Here is a 15898-nt window from a genome sequence, read left to right on the forward strand (position 1 = left end):
GTGGCTGACTCGTGGGGGCAGAAAAGTCATCATTTTAGTGAAGAACAGATGTGAAATATATTAACTGGAGCCCTCTTCTCTCTAAGATTTCCTTCAGCAGCCCTCCCCCCCCCTTCTATCTTCTCAAGGATTCTATTCTTTCACACAGGAAAGTGATTTTCTTTCACTCTCAAGAGATCCACTGGGTTTTATATTTCACTTGTACTTTCTAAGTAATTGATTGAGGTCCTGGTCCTTGAAACCAGAAAACGTAAAGAGAAAAATAAAGCATAGAGCCTTTTATATTTACCATTATGGTCAATGAAGATAGAAGCAAAAAGCTTTAAAAATAAGTGGGCTATTTCAACAGTGGCCCCCAGTGAAATAGCTGTTTGACTTTCTTCACAGAACAGACTGGAGTTTCCAAAAGTGTTACCCACCCACAGCATTTACTCATCTGAGTAGGACTTTAGCATGGTGAGGACTTGTCAAACTGACTTCTTCTCACAAAGTTTTCTAGAGGTGATTTGGATTTAGGATGGCCAGACTGGAGTGGCTTCCAGAACCCTGGTTTTCAAAAGGGGCTGACCATACATTCTCCACCCATCAAATCTTAACACCCCCCTCTCCTAAATAGCTCCTCTCCATCATGATCTCAGTAGCCTAAAGACAGCAGCCACAAGAGTTTTCCAAAAATAACATCAGCAACTTTCAGTTTCAGGATTCGTAAATGCTTCTGTAATCGACCTTGGACTTCCTCAAGAATTCTCAAGGGGTAAACAGCTCTCACAGATCACAGGGAAAGGATTTCCCCTCCCCCCTCCAGATATCTAGAGGGGATGTCCAAATGGTTCCTCTTCTGGGAGCTGCCTTGACTTTTTCCACGATGAAATTTTCCAGCATGTAATTTGTAAAGTTATGTCACCCCAGATGCCTTTTTTTTTTTTTTGTCTTGAAAATAACAAAATATGCTAAGAAGAGATAATGTTCTACCTCATGTGTACATGCAGAGTTAAATGTGTAACTCTACTGAAATACAGTTTGTTTGGCTCAACCACGCTGATAAGTCCTGTTTTGCCCTTAGCCCCAAGTCAAAGTGTTTCTGTGGTCTTAAATGTGGTTTCAGAAACGTCACATGATAAGGCCAACCTTTGCACAGGCACTGTTGCTGTCAGAGCTGCAGAGAGAGGGCTGAGAGGGGATTTTCAGCTGGCAAGCCCTTTCCCCTGACATTTTGTCACTCAAGAGAGGCTCATTGAGTGCTGGTTTTGATGGCCTTCACACCAACCCACAGCACCCCTCGGTCAAACCTCACTCTGCTCAGATCAGTACAGAGGGGGAGAAAGAAAAGGTGAAAAAAGGGAGATGAGCTGCTACCACTGCAAGGGCTTCCAGAAATGGGAGTGACCTCACGGATTTAAGGGGAGGAGCCTTGCTTCATACATGCAGGGATTTTCCCTATGACGAAATCCTCTAGATAAGTCTGGGGGATTCCCCAGTCTGCCTTCAGAAATATCCCTCTAGAAGCAGTCCCAGCTTCACTCTGCTCGCACAGTCCATCCTGCAGAGAGGCACGCTGCTGCTGCTCTGTCATCTGAAGCAGGAAAAGCCATGTCTTTGGGAGTCTGTGCTCTGCTCATCGTCCTGTGCAATGGTAAGTGGGCAGCCCTGCAATTTTCCTTCTGGTCTTTTATGTTTGTTTTGTGGGGATATGTTTTGGGAAGGCAGGAAGGACTGTGTAAGCAATCTCTTTTAAAGGTGATGTGTTCCTGTGCTTTGCAGTTTGGTGCTTGATCCGTGGGACTTCTGTGATGATCCCAGATGTTGCTGTGAGGTGTGCTGAGGACGTGGTGCTGCCCTGTAAAGCTCTTCAGGACTCCTCAATCTCCTACCAGACAGTGTCTTGGTATAAAGTAAGAAAAAATCCAAGTTACTTGAGCAGTCTGCTTTGCTTTCCTACCTGATACTGGCTTGTTTTGTACAAAATGAGTTGTTTTCTGCAGAGGAATCCTCCCATGAGTGCAGCAGAGAGAAGGCAGCCCTGCAAACCTTTGAGCTGACCATGGGGAATGGGCCTTTTCTCTGTCATTGGAGATATGGCCCATTTGAGCATTACTCCCTGAATTGCTCTTGGCCTGCTTTTCTATCTAATTATTGCTGACTTCTGTGGATAAAAATTCAGGTGATGCCCCATGCACAACCTGCCAAATACTACTCCAAAGAGGAGTCTTCCAGGATTTTCTTCAAAGCAAAAAAGTGGTACTTAAGCCTTGCAACATCGATGATGTTGCTCTTGTTTAATCCCCTGAAAACAGGAGATGATTTTTTCTTTGAAATAGAAGAACTGAAAAAGTACTTGCTATTCTTTAGGAAGATTTGTCTAGTGGGATGGGCATAAGGGCAGAGTGTGAGCAGAAGGCAGATGGAGAGCTAGAAATTCTGAGTTATCTCTTTGCAGTCATGAAGTAAAAATCGCATCTTGACTGCTCTGACTCAGAGTTTCTCTCTCCAGAGCAGGAGAGCCCTGCTGACCACCTTTGTACAGGAGGGGTTACAGGAATCAATCAGCTAATGGGTAGAAAAGTCCCCCTCAACATTACCAAGATGAAATTTCTAGGAGAGGTAGAACTGCCCAGTGGTGGAAGAGTGGTGGAAGAGGTGACACCATAAATTTGCACCTCAGTGCAGAGCTTCAGCTTATGGTGTAAGCCAAATTAATGGGGAAAAAAGGGAAGGTTTTGTTCTCCTCCATTCCCCACTCCCAGCCATACACTCCTGCTGCTTATCCTGGGTTTTGTTCTCCTCCATTCCCCACTCCCAGCCATACACTCCTGCTGCTTATCATGGGCCACTCCTGGTGGTCCTCTGGTTACCTGTTAAGTCAAAGCTCTGTTGATTGTTATAATAGTGGAAGATCAAACTGTGAATAAAGATTTTGGGGGTTACAGAGTTGAATTACTTTCCCGTGTGATGGTAGAGCAATGGAAGGGAAGAGGAAAGAACCTTTATTTATGGGTGTTGAAAACGGTTAATTTATCTCTGCTGGAACCTAAAGCCACAGCCTTGGCTTCTCAGCAGTTTGGTCAGATACAGTTTAAACTCATTTCCTACAGCAAACCAACAGTGTTTGCCATTAGATACGGCTTCTGAGCTTGAAACTTGCCATGCATCTGATTTTCATTGCTGGTACAACAGTGAGCATCTGCCTACAGACCAGATGACAACTGCACCTTACAAGAGCTGTTGTGAACATCTGACTGCCAACCACCCACCAAGTGCAGCATCATTTTCCAAACTGTTGAACAAAGCACAGGTGGTAAAAAGAGAGGAGAGAATAATGCTTTTGGTTGAATTTTACTATGGGATTTGGAATATGAGTCAACTTTTTTTGTTTGTTTGTTTGTTTTGGTTTTTTGTTTGTTTGTTTTCTGCCTCAAAAACTGGATAAGGATCTATATTTTCCATCCAGATAGGTGCTAATTATTGAAGGCTCCCTTTCTCCCAGTGTCTGGGAAGGGCAGAAATCTCATGGAAGGCAAACCATGCTGTCTGGTGGACCTGGAGGAGTTGAGGAGAAGTGGTAGGGGGTCAGGAGGAATAAACAGAGAGAGGCTGACTGGACCCCAGAATAGACTCCCCCACAGCAGTGTTGGAAGTTGACAAAAACAAAACCAGGCTGAAGTGTGGGGATACTCCAGAAGCGTGTGCCTCTCCAAGTTCAGTGGGAGCTGGGAGGGCCAAACAGCAAACAGCAGCCAAAAGCTATTCCCTGATGAAGAAGTTTAAGGAAAGCCTGTAAACCCAATTCTGTGTTGCCTCGTAGCTCTTTGTTGTTCCACCTGGGCACAGAATGACTGCACATGCACAGCAGGGTGGTATTTGATGATGCCTTTAGTGGGGGCCCTCTCTGGTGCTGCTTCCCCTTGCAGCAGTCACGCTGTCACAGTCTAGACTGCCACTGCACATCCTCTGCCCTGTCCCTATAACCCTCACTCCCTCCATGGTCTCCTTGATCCTCCTGCTTCAACTGCTTTGCTCTGGAATAGACTGGTTTTCCAGCGTCCAGCAGGACAGAACCTCACACTTATTTTCTCTGCTGACACAAAAAGTAGCAAAACTCTAGCTATTGTCAGCTCTTGCCACAGTCCTCAGGGGCTGATGGCACCAAGCATCTGTGTAGGGCAGCCTTCTCTTTGCTTGTCCCACGAGAGAGGTGGGAAGTGGGGACAGGCAGGCGGTGACACCAGCCCAAGCCACAGTTGCAGCCATGTTAGGAAAAGCAGAGCACCAAATCTAACAAGCCTGACTCTCGATGGGGAAAAGCAATCTGGGCTCAGTGTGTTGTGCTGGACAAGCAATACCTCTGCTCATGGGGCTAGCTGAATAGGCAGCAGCTTGAAGATCTTTCTCCTCCCCTCTCTACACTTTGGCTCTGTGCTGCTGTCCCCACTCAACACTGCAAAGGAGGGTGAGGAGATGGTGGAGTGTGACTGGGCTAGCCTAACAGGTAATTACTCTGTTATTTAAAAACAACTACTGAAGGATTAATCAATAAACACCACATATAACCCCAAAGGACTAATTAAAAGGTAATTCCAACAAATTGTATGAAATTTCAGGCTGTAAAGTTCAAGCAGCTGTTAGGTGAAAACTTTTGTATGAGGTCACTTTGAACTGTGAAGTAAATGCAAGCAATTAACCTTTGCTTCTGCTGCTTTAAAAAAAATGATGGTGGCAATGTTATGGGGCTGCTTGTGCAGCTGTTTGCACAGGGTGAATGTTCTGTGAGCAAACCACTCCCTCCCACGTGCACTTCTGTGTGCTCAGACCAAATAAAGGGCCAGTTTGTTACAATTTGCTAAAGAAAAAGTTGTAATTTAAAAGTATTTGCTGTATAGAGAAATAATTTCATAATGGAGTTAATATTCTGGTGTCAAAATCCAACTGGGTGTAGAAAAAGGCTTGCATTCAATTCCTTTGCTTTTGCTAATGTCTCATACTGCAAAAGAAAAAATGGCATGGATGTGTTTGACCTGATGCAGGAAGTCACCTGTGTAAGTTGATCTGTGCAGAATCAGGACCACAGTCAGTCAGCTCAGACAAAATGATTTTTACTTGAAGTAGGCTGGCTGAACACACTGGGGAGAAGGTAGAGCACCAAGTCCTCTTCCAGCCTGGTGCAGCTCTCCTTCCATTCAATATGAGGCCATGGAAAAGAATTCATAGTTAGGACAGTCTTAAAGTGTGGTACGTTTTTAGGAATGCTGGGCAGCCTGCATGCCATAAACCCATATATGAACAGCATGGAAGCTTGCCAGCTGAGAACTGAAAACTAGATCTTTTTTGCTTAAGCACCTAGGCACTGGGAATTGTCTATGGAAATGTTGGTTTGGCTCTCTACAGCCCACCTACTAGACAAGAGTCTGAGTAAGGAAACTTACCTTTCTGCCTCGTAGGGCTGTTGAAAACTGAACAGTTTCTCTTTGTGAAGTACATTGAAAATGAGAGCCACTTCATAGAACCTCATAATTATCACTTTATATCCAGTTTGAAAATCAAGTCTAAACACACACAAATGAAGTCCCAGTAGATATTACACTATTTTCTTCATGTGAAAGCCAGAAGAGTCTTAATCGAAAATAAATCTTGAGGAAGAGGAAAGAAAGCTGTGCTTCAGTGGAGAGAAATCTCTTAACTTTATAGCACTTCCTTGAAAAACAAAAAATTGTGGCAGAATAAGAGAGGGAAGTCATATTACAAAATAAGAATAAACAGTTTAGACATATAATATTGACTGCACCTTCCTTCAAAGGAAACTACTTTTGCTAAAAGTGCATAGCTGTGATATATTAGCATAGGTAAATATTTGCTGTATTACTTCAGCTGAATTTCTAACCTACGCAAAGAAATGCAGTCCAATGCTTCTCAGACATCTATTCATCCCCAAGTAGCTTCATCACATTAATGATTTAGTCAGGAAGGGGCCAGTGGAAATGATTTCATGACCAAAACAATTCTTTTGTCTGACATGAGCTAAGGCTGGATGCCCTTAGCTAAAAAAAAAAAAAAAAAAAAAAAACAAAAAAAAAAAACAACTCAAGCCAAGCCAGATCAACTAAACAATAGTTTAGTTGTTTAGTCTGTGTGAGTGAGTCAAAGGGCTTTTCCAGCTGGCTCATGTGTCACACATAGTTCCTTCACTGTTGTTTTGGGGTTGGGTTTTGGATTTTCTTTCCTCATCTCCCCCTGCTCCCCTCCACACCGCCCCCTTTTTTTGCAGCACACCCAGAGTTCACTCACATGTGCCCACAATTTATGTCTGTTATTTTCATATTTAACTTTGGTATCTCTACATGACACTGTATAGGAACCATATGGATGCACCATTAGCACTAATCAAATGTGGAAGCATTTTTTTGTGCTGAAAAATGCACCTATTAAGCAGTTTCAGCTCAGTTGTGTTTCATTATATGTTGGCTATTGGGCATTGGCAGAATTCTATATATTTTGCTTCAGAAAATAAATTCCTTCTGGCCTTATGTAGATTTTTAGCTCTTTTTAACAGTCAGAAATTTCAACTTGGCCATTATGCCTGGTATGATTTTAAACAAAACCATTTTTACAATTATCTCACCCTCACTAGAAAATAACCTGATGTTAATATGTTCCACCTTTAAACTGACATCAGTTTTGGACCTCAAAAATTTTTGCTGAAATAAAAATTTTCTTTTATGGAAAAAGTGGTTTATATTGGCACTTTGATTTACCTGGAAGACAGTGTACCACTTTAGTGTGGGAAAAGTTTGATGAGGAAAGTTATTTAATGAGGGCAGAGAACACTAGTTAGTGTCAGAACTGCTCACTTGTACATGTTCATGGTGAAATTAAATATTAATTGATTAGTTGGCTGCAAGCACTACAGCATGGGTGAATTGCCATTTTTAGGGTACTGCCATGTAATGCTGAAGCAGTTTTCAAAACAATAGCTAAAACCTAGCCAGCTAGAACTGAGCAAAATGTTCCTCCTCCTTCCTCCACCTTGTTTTTAGTTCTCTGAAAAAGAAACATTTGCTGAAGAGCACTTAAATTCTGAGGGCCTAATTATTCTACCTATTTCTCATTATTTACACATTCAGAGAACAGAAATATATCAGCTCAGTTCTACTTTCAATCAAACATATCCCATTTTAATATCCACTGTTTTTACCAAAAAGCTCCAGGCTAGGAGAAACTTAATAGGAGTCAGTCAACTGACTAGAAAACATCTGTGGGCAAATCACAGCCTCTTTAGATCACGTGTTTCCAAGATTTTGGGAACTAGAATAATTTTCAATTAAATTCTCTAAAAACTGACAACTAGAGCTGTCTCCTCAAGGCTGTGTCCATTTTTGTCCTGAATATCTCAAAGGGTGGAAATTCCACACCCTCTCTGGGCAGCCCATTCCAGTGTTCAACCACCCCTACAGTAAAAAAGGGGTTTTCTATTGCTTAAGTGAAATTTCCTGAATTTCAGCTCGTGCCCATTACCTCTTTTCTTGCCTCCGAAGGCCACTGAGAAGAATCCACCTTCGGTTTCTCTATCCTTCTGTTAATCAGGATGAATCAATAGTGATAAGATGATCCTGAACCTGGTCTCTTCCAGGCTGAACTATCTCTTCCACCTTCTGCTCATGTCAGGTTCTCCAAGATATTATCCCTCTTTGTGCCCCTTCAGTGACTCCCTCAGATCTGTCTTGCCCTGGGAGCCCAGCACGGAGCCCATCACTCCAGGGTGTGTCTCAGCAGGGACTGGACAGAGGTGAAGCCTGAACCTCACTTCAGGCTCTGCTGAAGATATTCTGCCAGGTGATCTCTGAAAGTCTGCCACAGACATTGCTGAAGGACTGTGTATATATGACATTAAGAATAAACTCACATTTTTTCTTTTTTTTTCATTTTTTTAATGGCTAGTTTTATGCAGATAGGCAGAATTATTTTGCCAGGAAGTCCCCGTTCCCCAGCAAAATTCTGGAGGAATTAACCCCCAGCAGATTGCATGCTAACAAGGCCCTTTTTAAGAAAATAGATTTAGTAGAATTTTCTACCTGTTCCCACACAAGTCATCATTTGCCTTTTGAATTTTGGTCAAGTCATTAGCAGCAAACATGGGAGTAGGAATATGCTCCTTTTCTCCTCCATTTGGAGGTGGGGAAGCAGGGGAAGCTGGCATGCTGCAGTTTGCTCAGCAGAGAGGTGTAAGGGACATGAAACACAAATGAAACGTGAGAAGAAAAGATTTTTTTTCACTGATTAAAGAAGAAGATGGTCCCTACACAGGTGGGTTGCTGTCTCTGGCAGTGCTTGCTTTGATCCAGCCAAGCTTGTGTGGAATTAATTAGGTAAAACCCCCAGCATTTACCTTGGGCTGAGTTATCACCTGGAGGACGCTTGGCGTGAATTAGAGCTGGTTTATCATAGAAGCTTGAGCTGCAAAATGACCTGTCCAGTGAGAGAGTCTGCCAAGTAATTCACAGGAGGTGGCAAGCAAAGTGGCATTTTTGTAATTTTAATTAGGTTCAGGGTGGGAAAGAGGTTATCTTGAATAGAGCAAGAGGCAGAATGATGACCTTACTGAACATCTCATGGACTTCCTTTTATACAGCTGGGATATGAAGATGCACTCTGAAAATTTGCTCAGATGTTTTCTCCCTATGTAGAGAATTTTAAAAGGGGGGGGGTGTTTCGGTTTTTTGTTTGTTTGTTTGTTTTTTTCCTAATAAGATAACAGGAGATAAGATTGCTGTGGAAAAAGGCTTGGTTCAGGCATCAGGGAAAAGGTTGCTGTGACCTCTGAGGAAGGGTGGATGCACTGCCTGCAGAGGCTGGAAAAATGCCACCAGATGTCTCTGCAGCCTAAAAAATGTTGGGATGCTGCTGGGCACGCAGCACGCCTGCAGACTGCCTCGCCTGCCCTTGCCCTTCAGTGAAGAGGAGATTTAATGGAGGAAGAAAGGCAAGCAAACCCCGAATTAAACCCACACTTGACCCCTTCCTCCTCCACCTCCCCAAACTCAAGGTTCACAACCCCCATCTGGGTCACCAGTGGTTTCACGGCAAGTGAGGGAGCCAGATTAGGCCACAAAGTAACTTTTTCTTCTGGTTTTGGGGAAAAGCATGTCCTTAGTGCAGTTTCTTGTCGCTGCTTTGCCTTACACAGAGCATGTCTGAGGCAAAATTCCGACAGTCTCGTCTGCAGGGTCACCATCATGGTGCTTGCAACAGCAGCCAAGCATCTTATTGCTTTGGAGGCAATAATCAATCCTATCCCTCACTGTTCCCATGAAATAGGGAAGTTCAATCATTTACCCAAAATCTCACTTGGAATAGTGCACGGTCAGGCATGGGATGCATGGACTTAATTGAGTTCTCCCTTTTAGGAGCAGTGGTGATTGCAATTGCATACAAGAAGGATCAAAGTGTTTTCTCATTCCCAGATCTCAGCCACAAGAATCACACCACCATTTACCACCCAGGACACCAATTATTTATGCTGCCAGTAAATGAAAGGAAAAAACAAATCCAAAAATCCCTAAACAATTCTAATTTTTTGTGTGTAGCTCAGACCTCCTATCTGCAATTTAGGGCAATGCAAAGGGCAGCCAGGCTGGTTCCTTTTATTGCCCTGTGGGCAGTTTTAAATTTCACTGAGGAAGGGGATGGTAAGGGAAGGGAGAGTGGCAAAAATTAGATCTGAGGGAGGTCAACTATATCCACTTAGCTGCTATTGACCTAGTTGTAACCAGAGCTGAGCCCAGCCTGGGTATTGGAATTCCTCTGGCCACATCTCTGACAATGTGCAAGGCCTGAAAATACCTAAATCTCTGTAGCACAGTGAAGTCCCCGGGGTCTGAAAACCACCATACATACTGCTTGTCTTGTAGCTGCTTGGGGAGGAATGTAGTTAGAAAGAGAAGCTGGGGTAAATTTACTGGGGGATTAAGGCGAAGATTCTTCCCTCTTTCTGGGTAAAGTGTGGAAAGCCCCAGGAAATTACTGCTCTGTGTTTCAGTTGATGCACTGAAAACCCCAAAACCTTTCTGAGAAAGAATCTTTACAATTAAGGAAATTTTGTGCCTCAGTCTCATTCCTCAGTTCCTGAAAAGTTCCCCAATTTGCAGTTTGTTTTACACCATTTTAGGCTACAAAAATAGCAATGTTGAAGGGAGTACCAGACCCTTACTTCTCTCCAGACTCTCGAGTGTGCTTTCCTCCTGCAAACACATGAAAGGGAAACCAGATACTCCTAGCCTCAGTATGAGAAAGTTGTGTTAATTTTAATAACTTACAGTGTAACTGTTATACCCTGATGCAGTAGCTATGCTGATAGAAAGTAAGCACCAACATATGACCCAAAAATGTGTCTATTAAAATAAAATAATAATAATAAAAAGCCTTGGCTTACATTAGTTATACCTTTGGCTGAAATGCTGAGCTTTGGACTTATGAGCTGGCTCTGGCTCTGCTGGTCCACAGAAAGATTGAATTCATTACTTGGGAAATCTTTATGGAGGGCATGCTGCCTCGAATCCCAGGGAGCAACTTGGATGAATAAGAATGGACACAGGCTAATTCAAACCCTTCTTCCATCTTTCAAATCAACTTAGTGATTTCTCTCTTCTTTGTGGTTCCCAGCCAGTTGTCATTTTCAGTGCATCCTATCGCCCTGCAGTACGAACTGTTCTGGGAATACACTTCATTCCTCCAGCAGCCTCTCAGCAACGCCAAGGAATGTAGCTGTTCTGGTTACAATTAAGAAATTCAACACACAAATGCTCCCCAAGTGCACCAGAACCTGCTTGTGACCTTCACACCACTGAATCTGAAGGACTCAAAGCAATTTTTTGTTCTTTGGTTCCAGTCATGAGAGGAAGGGAGGGAAGCAGGGTGAGGGGAAACCTCCATTCCTCCAGAGAGGCAGCATGGTTTCAGGGGTCAGCCACACAGAAACTGGCACAGGAACGTGCTGTTTCCAGGGCTGCATTCCCACAGGGAACTCTGGGCTGCGGAGCCACTGGGAGGATGCCAGCCTGTGCATGAGCCCTTGTGCAGTGGCACACTTGCTGAGGTAGCAGGTTTAATTGTCACCACTGCATGGCAGAAGGTGTGCTGGCAGGGCATGCACAGGCAGCAGTGGAGCTTCCCTGCCCGCTGCCATGCTCTCCTGGGCACCTCTGGTCCCCAGGGCCACCACTAAGCACCTGGGTAGGGCTGCCTCCTGCTGCCTCTACTCCATCCCCATGGACTGTGTCTCTTGGTCTGAACTTTTCTGGGGCCTCTGCACAGGCCCACTGAGAGCAGACTCTACCTCTGCCTTCTGTCATGTTGCTCTCCAGGTGAGGCAGCTTAAGAAGTTATTACAGAATAGTTCCGAAATTCCTATTTATAGAGTCCATTTAATCAAAACCTCATATACTTTTGGATTGCAAGTATGAATATATTAAATGGATTTGTGCTTGTGCTCCCTCCTGCCTCTCTTCAGGCTCTGCATTTTCAGCCGTAAGCTGGCTTTAAAATTTTCTTTACCCTAAAACTGAGGATGACACTGTTGCCCAAGCAGAGAAATATATTTGTTTTCCAGATGGCTGGAGACAGCGAAGAAATAGCATGGGAAGTCCTTGATATGGAATCTCATTTTCCACGAGAAGCTGGGGGGTCCTTGGAGCTCTCCAATGACACCTCCTTTTCGCTGAGGATCAAAAACGCAACCGGCCGAAACAGCGGGACGTACAAGTGCGCTTTGGGGGAGCAGAACGGAGAGCGCAATCTGAGCAGCACAGTCACGCTAAAAGTGACAGGTACAGTGCAGAGCTTTGACTGTCCCATGCTCCACGTGGCGTGTCAGGAAGGTAGCAGTTTTAAAACAACGTACAAACACCAGAGCAATGTAGCGCTGTGCTTTACATTTTAGGTTGCCCTGGAATAGAAGAGGACAAACTAAAAAAATACAAAGGCGAGCTCTTCATGCTGACTTGCCTTGGGATTTTTTACTTGCTGCTCATCTTCTTTACTTGTGTAAGTAATTCTCTTTCTCATAAGCAAAGCAACAATACCAACCAAAATACCCCCGCTCATTTTCTCTGCTAGCACTGCTTAAGCACAGCTGGTCTGAAGTTGGTGTCCATACTTAATTTATGATTAAACTCAGGATGGAGTTCCAAGGAGACCGAACTGTGCACTGATCTAACTCTGATCTAACTCAAACTATCAGTTATTTTCCTGCACTCTCACTGCTCATTTCTGCTTCCGGTAAACTACTTATCAGTTTAAGGGCATGGCAACAGGTCTTCTGATTTGGTACCTAGGAGCAGCATTTGTCCAAGATGGAGGCACAGACCCCTGGGAGCCCTTCCCCACCTGTGGAATTACTTTTTGTGGTGGCATGATGGACGTGTCCAAGTCCACCTGCTTTTTGCCTCAGTTTTCACACTGGTAAATTGGTGTCAACCCCATTTCAGATGAGCATTTTTCTGAAGTCATGTCTTTCTTGTTGAACAGACATTTAAAAATACACGGAGAAAAATCTCACTGGGAAGTTTATCCATACCTTTACTGCTGGATGGTAGTTCTGGAAAAGGAAGGGAGAGGAGGTACTTGAAAAGCTCACTCCACAGAAGAAAAACAATGCTTTTGCTGCAGTGGCAGGGAAGTCACCTGGCTCAGAGGTAGCTAGAATCTTGGGTACCAGTACCGTGCATCACTGGCTGCATTTGTAATAAAAACGAAACCAGAACCAGCCCCAGCATTTTGGGAGGTCAGATTTGACTTTTGCTGCCTGTTTCATACTTGCCTCCTTGTTTTGCTCCTCAGCAGATGAATCATAACTGTTGATCAGAGTGTATCTAATTAGCTGTACTAAATGTAGCTTTCCATGTATCTTCAGGGAGCAATTAAATTTGTGCCTGTCTCTTTTTTAGATTGACAATTCTGTCAGTAATTTGTGCCATTCAGACGAAAATTTGATGAGATAAATCTTGTAGGAATTTGTTAGGATGGAAGCATGAAAGCAAGGATATCACTCAGAAGAGACAGATGCCCCACGTTCTTCTCAATGTCCTGAAAGAATTTCAGATCTCTACAGAAATCTCTCCTCCCCTTACAAAAAAAAAAAAAGTCCCAGTTTTAGTGGTGCAGTTATAAAAAGCAGAGCTGTGTAGTGAAGATAATTGCTCTGGTGGAATTACGTGTATCTTACTTTTGGGTGAGGCCCCGTCTCAGATATCAAACTAGCTTTCATCAAAGTTTAATATCGACCTGATCTCACAAGTGACGTTCATAATTTAGAATGCCTGTTAAGTTCTTACAGGTTGCTTTGTCCTCTTTTTTAGTGAAGATTGTGCCTTATCTCCACTAAACTCAACAGCAACATTCACTTCAGAACTGGTTGGCAGGACTGGGGCTTTACTTTGACAATTTGATGAAAATATTTCAGGCACTGGCTTGCATTGAAGGCAGGGGGAAGAACACTTGCAATAGCTTGATGCAAGGCCTTTTGAGATGAAAATGTGAATCAAATATAAATTTTCTTTTTTGACTGAGGCTTTTGTCCTATAAAGTTAATTGATTTAGCAAGAAACGGCAGCTTTTATTGGTACTGGGTTCTTCCAGTGACAAACAAATGGGAAAGGTGTAACAAGCTAGGGTTAGCAAAGAGAAAAAAGAAAACTTCAAAAGTATTTTTTTTAAATTGTATTTCATAGGAATTCTCAGTTTTAAGCTTTCCTTTGTGTTTTCTCTTTTAGACATGTCTAAGAAAAGAGAGTATGTCTCCCAATTACCAAAAAACCAGACCAGATATGAAGCAAATGCTTACCCTCATCAATGTACATGAAATAACAACTTTCCAGCATTTAAACAGCGACAGCACTTGCAAAAACGAGCTTACTTCAAGTTCTGTCTAAGCTGATGTTGATGGCACTGTGGACTCATCAGTGAACACAAGCTGGATGGCTGAGTGGTATGGAGAGGAAATAAAGGATAATATATGGTCACTTCAGAACAGCCTGAAAGTACAGGGACCTTGTCAGTGATCTGCTTGTGCTGGACAAGCCTTGGACAAGCACACAGTAGCTTTTGAGAGTTAGTCAGCTAAGAAATACCTTCACAGCTACACAACATGTCACAATGATGTTGTGAGGCTGGTATCAACTCTGTTTCACTCTGCTGTGAAGCCCTCCTTTTCTGAGCAAGAATATGCTTCTCACATGAAGACTGAGTTGTAGGGAAGCCATGGCTGTGCAAAGCCAGCAGATGAAGCTCTTTGCTGGACTGATACCTCCCACCTTTCTGAAGCAAACACAGTAGGTGCTGTGGTATGGACAGAAACGTGTGCAGGGCTGTCTCTGATCTGAGCCTGATCCTGGATGGAGTTCCTTAACTGCAAATGACATGTAATCCATCATGTGATGTTCAAGTAGGCTGAATAGGTAACTTCATGCCCTTGCACTGGAAGGATCAAAGCAACATATACTCTTAAATCTTAGAGTGACACACAGGCTGAGAAGGAAGAAGATTTTCTCAAAATCTTTCTGGATTGAATGAACTTTTTATCCCAGCAGGACAAATAGGGACATATTTTCCAGATTAATCTGTAGGAAGCTTCAATGAGACTGTTAATCTCAAGTAAGAACGAAAAAGACTGTGATATTAGGGACACGTAAAGATGACTTATTGTGTGGTTTACAAAACATGGAGCCAAACACATGCAACACTTACTTCAGTCAAGTTACACAAGGGAGGACCAAAGCCATGGCTTGGAAGAAATCAACCAACCATGTCTTTGGGATATACTAAGTTAGCTATGAGATACAGGAATGGAAGATGGGACATGGGAGCTTTTGGTGTTGGCAGTGTATGTATGCGAAAAAAGGACTTGAGAAAAGCTGAGCTCAGACACACCATGAAGGAGAGAGAAGATTTGTTCTTTTGGACCAAACTACAAGTGATCCTGGGCTCTGAATCCAAGGAACCTTCCTCTACTGGATTGCTAGTGCAGAAGGTGAAGGAAGAGAACTCTAAAGTGGCTGTTGGTTGCTTATGCCATAATGTCAGAATTTGAGCCCAAACATCAGAACTTGCATACCCTGAGGAGCACAGTCTTGAAAAAATACTTCAAGAACTGACCAGCAACATTAGAATTTGTAATGCAGTTTGGAATTCCAGACTGTCCAGGTAGACAAAAAGATCTTTCTGTAATCTCTTGACTAATTTTGAAGTGTTGATGGGAAGAAAGCTGTACATCACTCAGCACTGGCTCTGGGAGCAAGGTAGATGTCTGCATTGCTGGAGTCCAAGAGGCTCCTGACCAGAATGACTTAGTCACAAGGGATATGCAAATTGCCTAGAACACAGTAAAAGAATTCCACATTGCTTTTTTTTTTCCCCTGTAATTTTTACATTTAAATGTGTTTAGGATACTTGAAATAAAAATTCAGAGACAACCTACCATTTGTGCACTACATTTGGTAAATGAACCTGGAAAAACTCTGTATCAATAGCATTTTATTTTACAGCTAGCATAATTACATCAAGAGAGATGTGATTCAGGCTCTTCTGCAGGAAAAAACCATTTATGTGTGTATAACTGATTGAGAAATGGATAATTTTATGCACTTCTAAGGATGTAGCAACATTTAAATTTTCATCAAAATTTTACTTTCTGTCCAAAGTACATTATAAAACACCCGTTCCCTACCAAAGGCAAGTCATTAGGGAAGACACAAAGGTGTTTCAGTCTGCCCACAGTTACTTTTGAACAGGGCCCACCATCCTGGGTGACCTGTTTGTTTAGGAGGCAAAAAAGATGAAATGAAGGCGAATGTGTTTCTCCATTTGGTCAGAAAGGCTTAATCCCCGACAGTCATAGTTTGTTGGGGTTTATTAT

General features: G+C 43.0%; 1 protein-coding gene across 1 annotated transcript; it reads left to right on the forward strand.

Annotated features, from left to right (window-relative positions):
• Positions 1–1476: 1476 nt before the first annotated feature.
• On the forward strand, positions 1477–15459 carry CD83 (CD83 molecule). The gene is made up of 5 exons (XM_009088777.4): positions 1477–1633; positions 1762–1892; positions 11597–11813; positions 11927–12030; positions 13758–15459. The coding sequence occupies exons 1-5, from the start codon at positions 1591–1593 to the stop codon at positions 13914–13916; spliced, it is 654 nt and encodes a 217-aa protein (XP_009087025.2). The 5' UTR covers positions 1477–1590; the 3' UTR covers positions 13917–15459.
• The last annotated feature ends 439 nt before the right edge of the window (positions 15460–15898 follow it).

This window comes from Serinus canaria, chromosome 2, assembly GCF_022539315.1.
Source record: "Serinus canaria isolate serCan28SL12 chromosome 2, serCan2020, whole genome shotgun sequence".
NCBI lineage: Eukaryota > Metazoa > Chordata > Aves > Passeriformes > Fringillidae > Serinus > Serinus canaria.